The sequence below is a fragment of the Ammospiza caudacuta genome, chromosome 22 (genome assembly GCF_027887145.1).
Source record: "Ammospiza caudacuta isolate bAmmCau1 chromosome 22, bAmmCau1.pri, whole genome shotgun sequence".
NCBI classification, from domain to species: domain Eukaryota; kingdom Metazoa; phylum Chordata; class Aves; order Passeriformes; family Passerellidae; genus Ammospiza; species Ammospiza caudacuta.
The window spans coordinates 8,853,847-8,865,626 of NC_080614.1; the positions used below are offsets into that span (position 1 = coordinate 8,853,847).

General features: G+C 44.5%; 1 protein-coding gene across 4 annotated transcripts; it reads right to left on the bottom strand.

Annotated features, from left to right (window-relative positions):
• Positions 1 to 30: 30 nt before the first annotated feature.
• On the bottom strand, positions 31 to 10,941 carry TARDBP (TAR DNA binding protein). 4 transcript variants are annotated; one of them, XR_009275625.1, is made up of 8 exons: positions 10,646 to 10,941; positions 10,032 to 10,284; positions 9,108 to 9,271; positions 8,658 to 8,798; positions 7,824 to 7,994; positions 5,299 to 7,471; positions 4,385 to 4,483; positions 31 to 47 (listed from the first exon to the last, which is right to left on the bottom strand). XR_009275625.1 is itself a non-coding variant. In XM_058818660.1 (6 exons), exons 2-6 carry the CDS (start codon positions 10,267 to 10,269, stop codon positions 6,941 to 6,943), a joined length of 1,245 nt encoding a protein of 414 aa, XP_058674643.1. In that variant the 5' UTR covers positions 10,270 to 10,284; positions 10,646 to 10,941; the 3' UTR covers positions 4,249 to 6,940. The 4 variants fall into 4 exon arrangements, 1 of the variants encoding a protein (XP_058674643.1); XR_009275626.1 differs by lacking the exon at positions 31 to 47 and having other exon boundaries at positions 4,237 to 6,430; positions 6,885 to 7,471; XR_009275624.1 differs by lacking the exon at positions 31 to 47 and having other exon boundaries at positions 4,240 to 4,483.
• Positions 10,942 to 11,780: the final 839 nt, after the last annotated feature.

Sequence of the window (11,780 nt, forward strand, 5' to 3'; positions counted from 1 at the left end):
CAAATGCAGCCTCTGGGACATTCATTTTCTGAGGTTCCCACGTGTCACTTGGGAAAAAAGAAGGCAGATCAGACAGGAACTGCTAAGAGACAAGCCATTGTGAAAGGGCCCTGGGCATCAGAGCTACCTGAAGACTCTTGAATTTCTTATCTGGCTCTTGTTGCTTAACCTTATATAGCTCTTAAACTGCAAGAAGACCAGAACCACATCACACCTTTGTTTCCTAACGCTCCTTTTAGATATGCTCTTAAGAGAACTCCAGCATTCCAGCTGATCATTACAGACCAGCTTGGATCCAGGCATATGATTTTATTTTATGGAACAATTTTCCTAACTTGTCAAGAGTTTAACATTATACATCGAGGCAGCAGATGTCCTGGGCTGATCCTGTGAGTGCAGCCAGGCTGTGGCAGGTCACTGCTCCCCTTAGGTGTGAGAACATTATCAGGAGTCAGTCATGGTTTTTTGCTTTAATTCTCAGCAGTTGAAGATTGTGTCCGGTTAGAGAAAACGTGTGCTTTCTGTCACTATAGGACACCAAAGAACACAAGCACACGCTACTGTTCTCAAGGTGAGGAAAAAGGGAAGTTTATTTCCTGACTCTAACATTTATAGTTTTCTAAAAGTGACAGCAGATTAAAAAGTGGCAGTGACACTTCTCTAATGACATGAGTCAAACTAGCAGTCTGTCAACTCTCTCCTCTTCCATAAAAGAATGCAAAACAATGAGTTATTTGCAGAAAGCGTGTAAGAAAGTTCACTACAAGAATGTCAACATTAGAAAGCTTAGAAAAATCTTAAAAAAACAGAGTGACAGTTTTCTCCCAGCAGTCTTGAGCAGTAAGTAAAATACTCCGACTCTGCTGCGGTCTGGAGCATCACCGCGTGGTCAGAGCGCTCCAGTGCAGGCGCGGCACATCAGGCTCGGGTTGTGCCGCTCGATGTAAGGGAATCCTGTAAACCCCGTGTCCTGGGTTCACTATATGATGCTTTTATCCCCCAGCAGTCTCTCTTTGTTTATGCTGAATAATAAGTTTTGCACCTTGTTGCAGAGGGTGAAGGGGGCACAGAAGAAGCGCACAGTTTTTTCAGACGCTGCTCTCACTCCTCCACATTCCTGCTCCTGGACTGTGTTGTCTGCAGATAGACAGACAGCAAGACAGAGCTCTTTTTTTTGTTTTTAATTAGTTTAGATAGCTGAAGCAAAGGAGTTCCCTGGACTGTGGTTTTTTCCCCCTTTTCTTTAGACCTCTTAAACCCTGCTCTGGACTGAACACCCAGGAAAGCACCGGCAGCTGCACCTGTGGCCGAGCCTGGCCGGTGACATTTCCAGCACTGAGGGACTGATCAGAGACTGAGTGAGCTCAGCTGCAACCCGAGGATGGGCTTTTCTCAGCTGGTCATCTCTTTTAGAGCAGCAAGAAGTTTTATTGTGTAATATTAAGTTTTATTGTTTAATAAACAGATTTTTTCCACTTTTCTCCAAAGAAGTATTTTCTCCCAGACCAGTTAGAAGGAGAAGCCAATTAAATTTGCTTTCCTACCAGAGCCCCTTTAAAGATTCTCTTCCAGATTTGCTCTAAACCAGAATAAGTGCATCCCGTTTGACTTAATTTCTCGTGCATTAAACACGGAGGTGCCCTTTCTTGTTACCAATTTCCATCATTCCCATACTGTAATTAGGTGTGTTTGGTGGATTTGGCAGCAGTTGTCCTTTGATATGCTCCCCAAAGAATTGTTCCTGTCTGTGCATGCTGTGTGTACATCTGCCCTTGCTGATGCCCTGGACGCTGCTACTTAGAGATTTGCTTCTAATTATGTTGGAGGAAAATAACAATTTTACAACAGATTGACATGATCTGTGGTGAGAATTTTTAATGTTCTTTCATTATAGACCTCTCCAGGGAAGTTCAAACAGTAATACATGGACATTCCTGCTGAATGCAGTGTTTCAGACTTATTTCTTAGTAACTGAACTGAGCTTTCTCAGCAGGCAGTTTTGGAAGATACTCCAGACTGTGTATGCTCACAGAATTTTAAAATCACAGTTGAGGTGATTGTGGTTTGGGGAGGCTCAGGCTTACCTCAGCAGTTACTTCATAGTCTGTCTGAATTGATGCACATATTCAGTTTATGTAGAAACACAGAATAATTGAACTAATGTGAGTTAATTTAAATGTTTAACAGCGCAGAGGAATGCTAAAAAACCTGAAAACGTTATGATAACCTCACAGTGTGACTGTAATTTCTATTATTGATCGTAGTTTTGTTAAATCATTTACTGTTGAACAGGCCTTGGCCATGCCTAAGGCTGCCTACTGCAGAGTAATGCCCAGAACCCAGTGCAGTTCTCCATGAGGAAAGTAAAAATCCAAAAGTTCCTGTATTCCAGATCTCTTTGGAAAACACAGTTTCGTAATTAACTAAATTGTTGCTTTTAAATTGATTGGCATTGTTTCTGACAGGAAGATTGAACTATGCTACAGCAGGATTTGTGAGAGGAAAAAAATCCCCTTGCTGCTGAGTACAGGGTTGTGGATTGTATTTGGTTTTTTAATGCCTGAACTGCTAAATTCATTACTCTGTAAAATTAGTCAAGATCCAAGACTGAGTTTTGGGAGAAATATTGTGCAGTGTAATAGCATAATTATGCCTCTTATCTTTTAGATTAGAATATCCATATATTCCAATTACCCTAATTTACATTCAGAACAAATGCACTTCCTCCTCTGTGCCCAAATTCCCCAGCAATGCTGTCTCTCTTGATTACAGAACTTTTCCAAGGGATGCAATACTAATGAAAATTGTATTCTAAATCAAATATTCATTTGCAAGCAATTTTTCCATTCCAGAACAATCCAGGAATTACATTTAGAATCATTAACTTAATTTAATCCATATGAGCACAATAATTCAGTATTTAGATCTCAAACTGTTAAACAGCTTTTGCTGCCATTGCCGTTTTGCACTTTGTGGAGTGAGTTCCTGCAGAAAGGGAAGAGGAGCCTGGAGAGCTTCCCTGATAAGTGGTGTTATCTACAGGGCAAGAAAAGTTAGAAGGTGGCTCAGCTGTGGGTGGCAGTGGGGTTCTAACAGCTGCTTACCATATAGCTGATCAAAAAATCCCATCTTTGAGGGGTAAATTGGGAATTTTGAGAAAACACTATGAAGGTGGCCAGGGAGAAAGAAATCTAACTCATGAAGATTATAAAAATTATCTCATCCCCTTTGATAATGGTACTGGTTAGAGTGGAGCAGGACATCTCAATCAGTACTAATCTTACAGATATCACGCTGCAGATGATGGTTGAGGAAATGTCCCAGCAGCTGTTAGAACTCCTTCAACTGTACAAAGCTGCCATCTGCCTACAGCATGCTTTATTAATTTCTTTTAAATTGTGGATGCAATAGCCTGCTCAGAGAGAGAGAAAGCTAGATGAGCTTTCCATGAATTGGTCTGGGAAACTTTAGGGAGCTGGAGAGAAAGAATTCTCATCAATCTGCACCTGGTATTTGCAACAAGTTGTTTACTCCCAAGGGATGTCATCTTAATTAGCCAATGGTGACAGAATTTTAATTAAGGGACCAATTAGGTCCACCTGTAGCAAACTAGAGAGTAAAAAGGAATGGGTTCTTAATAAAGTTAGATATAGCCTTCTGTGAATGCAGGGATTTATCTGTGTCACTTCTGACTCAATGGTGACATTAAATAGTGCTGTGAATTCTTGTTTGACTGAACACAGGTGCAGTGAGAGCCTGCAGAGCACCAACATCCCTTCACCCAGCCCTCAGGTGGTGCACGCCAGGTATGCAGCACCAGCTCCTGGCTGTATGTGGGGGCATTTAGCAGCCCTGCTGTCCCTGTGCCCCTACAGATCACTGCTGCTTGAGGAGTTCCAGCTTTCAGCTGGAAAAATGGTGTTTTTCTGAAGAACAAGCTTTCACATTCAGAGTTTCGGTCCAACGACAGATTCTTGGAGCTAATTAGCACTGTTAGAAAAACTTTTTTTTCTATATTGACCCCCCCCTACAATAAACTTCCTCTTTCTTGTATCTTGGATTCTTTCATTAGCATTTCACTTTCTGAAGTAATGCAACTGAAAATGAAGTATCTCTAGAAAAAATTAAGACTCCAAACACTTCAGTATTTTCAGTGACAGTTTATTTACTCACTTATAAACATTAAAGTATGCAAAGCAGTTAAAATGTTACTGTAACTTGAAATTCTTGAAATGCTACTGTAACTTGAAAAGGAGATTTTGTTTGAAGGTGAAGGAAGGCTAAAATTATTAGCAAAGACTACTCAGTGCTGCCAACCAGTCTCTTAAACCTAAACCTGAGCAATTGAAACAGAATTAAAACCATGCTAATTACAAAAACTTACCATGAGGTTCCTTGCAGGGGGTCACAGTTAGTCTTTGGAGGTCCAAGAATACCATTTTAAAGTGTTACTCAGCAGAAGTAGCTGGTAATAGTGCAAGTGCTAAAATGCAAAATTCACAGATGGGACAGTTTGGAGATTATTCTGATTAAGGTGCAGAAAAAAAATGTAAGCAACTTTTTCAGTGGAATATGAACAAATGTGTGGGAATCCTTTCTCAGCCTGGGTGTTTAGAAACCCTCTTTAAACTAAGCACATTAAGGCACAACTGATTTTTTAATTCTGCAGGTGGAAAACTCAGTCATGCAGTTTTGTTTGCTGTTTAGATGCTCTGCTATTCACAAGCCAAGGTGGGAGAGAGTACTGAAGGTTCACTTGAAAATCACATAGATTAAAAACTGTGTAATTATCCATATTCAGACTATTCACGGCTACAGCACAGTATTATGGTGTATAGAAAAATACAGATCCAAGCTTCAGTGGGCTGCAACCCCCAGTACACAACACAATTCCTCAAGCTCATACCACAAGTGGAAATAACCTTCCACGAGTTTCTGCTCTAATGCCTTGCACTTTGTTAAGAAGCTGCCTCCTACGTGACACCTCTGCACCTGTCATAACTCACTTCAAACTTTAGCAGTCTGTGTATATTTACAGAGCTTTACTCATCTGGAAACCCTTTCCTGTGACTAGTTAACAGCACTCTTCTGGGCTGGAAGTGTGGCAGAAGCCTGTTTCCCATGAGTGGGCTGATCTAAAAACAAGTTAAAAGCATCCATCCCCAAAGATGATGTGGACAGAAATCCACCATGACAGCAACTCTGTTTCCCCCAACCCACTTCTGAAAAGGAACTTCCATTGCTAAAAGAACAAGTAAGGTTCCTTGGCACAGATGAAATCTGGAGGGAGCTGCTTACCAGTCTAGGTGCGGGCACCCCAAGGTGTGGGACCTGGATTTTAGATCTATGTCACTGCACAGTGCAAGGCTACAGTGGCTTAGAGGAGAGTGTCAGGTATCGATACGTGCTGAGCGGTGGCTCCTTTAGAACCTGCTTATCTGAAACAAACCGAGTGGCTGCAAAAAGCTTTACAGAAGTTCATCGCAAAAGGGTAAAATTAATTAACTGCTATGAATTCTTTGCATTCAGGGCTGCAAAACAAAGACACATATTACTTAAATCAGTTTTATTTAAGAATTTCCTACAGTGACAAATCTTATAAAAAGCATCCAAACACGAAACTGCAGCAAACAGCATTCTTTTGGATATCTTACAGACAGTGGAACTTCCACCCTGGAGAGGCACACTGAGCTCTAGTGATCTCTGCTAAAAGAGCTACTGCAAAGCACACCACAAGCTCAATGTTCTCATCACAAACCCCCATCATCTTCAGGTCACATTACCACACTTACAGATCATTAACAGAAAAAAAAACACACACCATACAGCATTCACAGCAGTTGACATAAGGGAAAAGAAATACAAATATTCCATTTCACGTAACACATTCAACTAATTGATTAACTAGGTAGAGAACCCACTTAAAAGTCTTCCACATGTGGATGTCCTTTGAATGCAATAAACACTCGTACGTTATCTGCTATCATTGCTCTCCGCACACTCTCTCACCAAAGCCACAGGATCGAGAGACATCTCGCCAAGTCAAATAAAATCCTATTAATGCACCACCAGGTCTCTGCATGCGCTCGCTCCTTTATCTCGCACATACCAGCCCTCTCATGCCTCGGCACCACCACCAATCCCACACATGGTTTCAAAAGTTCAAACAGCCTTCTGGTTCCATCTCACAGCCTTGCGTTCACAGCGTTGATACGACTCCATGAAATAAAGAGTAGCGGATAAAAATGGAACACCCACCGTCTAAGACGCAGCATGTGCGGTGTGATGAAGTATTCTTGGATGAGAAAGCATGTAGACAGAAGTATTCCTAAGGCAGAATATTTACAGCACTGCTTTCAATGAAGTGCTTCTTCCATACACATTTGAAATGAGATGAACTGCGGAGATTAAATGAAGCCTTCATATCGTACTTTAGTATGGAGGGGAGACAGCGTTAAAAAAAACAAACAAACACAAACAAAAATGACACTGTGTTGTCCAACGGGGCGCTTGGAGAGTCTTATGGTGGGATCAAATTAAAAACAAGAGGGAGAGAATGCTGTTTCTGACCAATGGTTCCATTTTGAACATGCAAAGAATTCATGTAGCCGGGAAACAAGGGGTAAAGTATTACAGGAGAAACCTTTCCTATAGACTGTAGTGTTAGTTCACCTATCGGGCAAACAGCAGTCCACTTCCAAACATTCAGAATTCCAACCAGATATGTAACAAAACTTAGAAAACTCCTTTTACCTTTCTTTTCTTTTTCTTTTTTTTTTCTTTTTTTAGAAAAGAAAAATGTCAAAAATACTGCTGAATATACTGCACACTGAACAAATTCATTTGGAAAACTTTAGCATATACGTAATTTACAGTATACTTACCATGAGTTAAAAAATTTGATTTCCCACCATAGAGTCAGTATCAGAGCCCACTGCGTCTACATTCCCCAGCCTGATGACTTGGAATCCATGCTTGAACCAAAGCCCCCGTTGAACCCACTGCTGGAGCCGGGGTTGGAGGCTGAGCCCCAGCCTATCGCTGCCCCCGAGTTGGACCCTCCGTACGAGTTGTTGCCTGAACTAAAACCCTGGTTCTGCTCCCGCTGCATGTTGCCCTGAGGCTGGTTGTTCCCCGAGGGCCCTGACTGGTTCTGCTGGCTGGCCAGCATGCCCATCATCCCCCAGCTGCTCTGCAGGGCAGCCTGCGCTGCTGCCATCATGGCAGGGTTGATGCTAAAGGCCCCGAAGTTCATACCCCCGCCCATGTTGCTGCCCTGGTTGTTGCCCAGTCCTCCCCCACCTCCTCTACTGTTACCAAATCCCCCCTGATTCCCAAAGCCTCCCGGGTTACCACCAAATCTTCCACCTCTCTCTAACTGTCTACTGCTATTGTGTTTAGGTTCAGCATTGGATATATGTACGCTGATTCCTTTAATGATCAAGTCCTCTCCACAAAGAGACTGGGCAACCTATAAGAAATAAGGGATTGATTAAATGTATGTTAGATATCCTTTTTTTCAAAGATGTTAGCAGTACAAGACAAAACACAAAACACCCCCTACAATTCTGACCAGATATTTATCCTGCAAAGAAAGCATATGCATGTACTTAATTCAATTTGAAATGATTTAGCTTTGCAATCATCACTACACTAACTGTAGTACAAAGTCCTGTCTGCACAGCTGCATCTGAAAGTGTACTCTCAGTCCAGTCAATAAATCAGACAGTGGACAAGTAAGCATTTCATGTGTAGTTCCAGAAATGACACTTTATCACGCTACTAAAATATAGTCTATGAAGTTAAAATATTTTAAGACTTACCTGATCATCTGCAAACGTAACAAAAGCAAAAGCTCGGAAGGGTTTAGGAATGAAGACATCTACCACCTCCCCATACTGGGCAAAGAACTGTCGGAGCTCATCTGCCGTCATGTCCTCGGTGCAGCGCCCAACAAACACCTTCCTGCTGCGCAAGGGCTCGTCGGGACTTTGCTGGAGAGAATTGAAGGCAAAAACCATCACAACTCCAGTCCCTGAGAACTGAGTTACAGGATGGGAAATGACACTCTGAATCTAGCCTGTTCTGACAGCTGCTGATGGAACAAAGTTTGAGACTGTAAATTTAAGACTTAAAATAAGTAAATTTAAAAAATTCTATTCCAAGGACATGGCTGCACCTTGTAAAGGTGGGGGGGAAGAACCACAAGAAAATGAGCATGGGAGCAACACACAGGGATGGTGACAAGGCCACTGCAGAACACTTTTTTTGTAATAGTTGCATACAGAGACAAGAATAGAAGCTATAGGTTCAGTCTGGAACTCAAAGACTTGTTCTGCTCTTCCCCAAATTAGTGATTCCATCTGCTTTATTCTGCATTTATTCATGCAACAGGCAAGTCAGGCAGGTATTGCTGGACATCAAACACAGATTTCTATCTGTATTTCATTCCCTCACATAATGAGCGATTTTCCCAACATTTCAAATTACTTCCAGCTCACCCACCTGCTCCCTGTTTTCCTTCCTTGCTCTCGCTTGTTCTGTTCATTCACAGTAAAGCCACATCCGAGAGCGGACAGTTAATCTGTGCACAGCTGATGAAGAGGTGCACTTGGAGTGTTTGGTACAAATAAAAGCAGTGGGAAATCCCAAAGTACCTTAGAGTTGGGAAGTTTACAGTCACACCATCTTCCATCGATCATGTGACGCTGAGACATTACTTTCACTTGGGTTTCGTAATCCGTGAACCGAACAAACCCAAAACCTTTTGAGTGGCCTGTTTTAATATCCTTCTTAACCTAGGTGGGGAAAAAAAACAAAAACCAGAAGTAACCACTAGTATGAAGCATGTTGTTACTGAATGAATTTGGTAAAAATCTGTTTGAGAGTTCACCTGTCTTCCAACCATTCTTATCACAGCAACCTCTAATTCCTTTACATCTTCTCCCAAAATTAACAGGCTCATGGAAAAAAAAAAGACATCCTTAGGAAGAGACACAGGTTCTGATCTTGTCCAAATTTATTAAGCTTCTTTGTTTCTACTGCTTTCTCAGGAGCCTGATATCTACCCAATGTCCCTCCTTACTTGAGCTGCAAATGGATTTTACCTGCACCATCAGAACTTCTCCAAAGGTACTGAAATATTCCTTTAAGTCTTGTTCAGTGGTTTTCCAGGGAAGACCCAAGACTATTAAATCTGAAGTCTTCTGCACTGCTCGTTTCACTTTCACAGCTGATGATGCATCGGTTTCATCCATTTTTCTCTTATTATCTGAATATAAAAAAGTACATTAGACATCCTCAGAGCTGGAAATTGACCCAGTGACTATCAACTGCATGGGGTTAAATTAGAAACCATGGTGAGGAAGAGTACACCAGATGTTGAGAGCTAAATGGAACACATATCTGACTGTCCTGAACCAAAGCTAGTCCACAATTGAACCCTCCTCCAAAATGCAAACTGACCCAGTCAGTTCTGCATTAGTTTACTTAAGAATTATCCAGCACCATTCACAGTCCTATAAGGTTGGGAAAAGTTTCATGTTTTCCCCACTATAAGGTGGGGAAAACATGAACTTTTAACAAGACTACTTCACTAGCAATTTATTTCCTTCCCCTCTTTTTTTGGGGGGTGGAGCAGGGTGGTCAGGTTTCTCCTTTCCTGAACACTTCTAAATGGTACCTTTGACTAAACCATGCCTTGAAGAAAAGTGTCTGTGAGTACACAGATTACAGTACACTTCTAATAGTACCCTTTGAAGGCCTATACAAGACTAGCCTTCAAGGATAATGCAAGACTTGTCTTTAAAGTACTTGTTTAGGTAGTTAAAAAAATAAAAAACTCACTGGGGTCAGACCGACTCGGCAGAACAGACACCAGAATAAATCACTGATCTCTGAGAACTGGAAAGTTAAAGAGTAACATGTTGCTCTTTAATTTTGCAGTTAACATGCTGCCATGTTACTTCAGCAGTGACTGGGACCTTAAAGAAAGTAGCCCAGAAGGGAGAACCGAAGCCACGAGGACAAACCTTTGGGATAATTCACGACGTAGACGAGGTTTCCCCAGCCGGCCTCGGGGGCGTGCAGGATGCCCTCGACCAGCCGGACTCCTCGCATGCACTGCGACACCGGGTTTCTGTAGCGCAGCCCGCACGCCCCGGGGAACTGCGCCGTCACCGTGGACAACAGCACCGTGCCGTCGTCCTCCGACGGGATTTCGATGGGCTCATCGTTCTCGTCCTCCGTCACCCGGATATACTCCGACATCTTCGCTGGAAGTTACTGAAGTACAAAAGGGAAAGAGAAGGCATAAGCGATCACCCTATCCCCCCGACTTGGCTTTCATCTTCTTCGGCCTGAAGCACGAATCTCTCTTTATTACACAACAGGGGGCCCCGAAACGCGCTATTCATTAACACTAAAGCCTCCGGGCCTGCTGTAAGCCTCGGCCCGCCCTGGAGCTACAGAGGCACCAACAGCGACTTAGTCCCCGAGCACGGCGGAAATTCCCAGGGGCGCCACGGGCTACCTCCGCGGAGCCGGGAGCACAGCCCCCGCCGGCCTCGCCGCCTGCCGGGCCCGCCCGAGCCCACAACCTCCGGATGCGGCTCCACCCACCCCAGCGCCCCCCGGCCCCGCTCACCGGCCAGGAAAGGGAGCGACGTCCCAAAAACTCCTCAACACCCCCTCCACCGCACTCTGCCCGCCGCCGCACAAAATGGCGGCCGCGGCTCCTCAGAGGCCGGGCCGGGCCGCGGGCCGAACCATTCCAGGTGGCCGAGAAGAGGGAGCGAACTCTGGCGGGGCGCCCGGAACGCGGGAGAGCGTGGAGCCCCGGCCGTGCCCCAGCGGGCGCCGGTCGCTCTCAGCCGGAGATCGGCCGGGGCGTTCTCGGAACCGGCGGCGATGACGGCAGCTCTCAGAGCCGCGCTCCCCCCAGGCGCGGGGCCGGTGGTGCGGCCCTGCCCGCGCATGCGCGAGCGCGGGCGCTGCCGGGAGCCGGCGCCGTCCGGGGCCGGTCCGGCGAGGCCGTCACGGCGGAGCTCCGCAGTGGGCAGCGGCTCCCTGGCCGCTCCCGGGTAGCTCGCCCGGAGAAGCCGCTAGCAAAGGCATCCTCGCCGAAGCTCTGTGACGCCTCTCTCCTGTTTCCACTACCAGCAAGAACAAGGCCACCTCATTTAAAAAAAAAAAAACAAAAAAACAAAAAAACAACCAACCAAACAAACAACAAAACCCAAACTTGTTAACCTGGCGTGTTCAGCATGAAGAAGAATGAGGGGAAACCTCATCACAGCCTACAAGTTCCTCGTGAGGGGCAGCGGAGGAGTAGCTCCGTTTTCTGCTCTCTGCGACCGGTGACGGGAGCCGAGGGAAGGCTGGAGGTGTGTCACGGGAGGTTCAGGCAAATATATCAGGAAAAAGATGCTTCCCCCAGAGGATGGTCGGGCACTAAACAGGCTCCCAGGGCAGTGGTCACGGTCCCAGGGCTGCCAGAGCTCAAGGAGTGTTAAGAAAAGAAAAGAAAACCGAAAAAGAAACCTCAAAAAACCCGCTCAAAGAATCTCATAAAAATTAAGAGCTATTAGTAAGGACAGAGGACTCTACTGCTAGAAAAGGTTAATCCAGTGCCCTGCATTAATGGCTTCTGCTGAGAGTATTTAAGACTCCCACTTTATATTTCTTCAAGTGCAAAAATTGGCTCCCAGCACCACTGAAGCTCAGCTCATCCATGCCTTGAGTGTGACTTGAGACTCAGTCTTACCATTGAATTACCATTT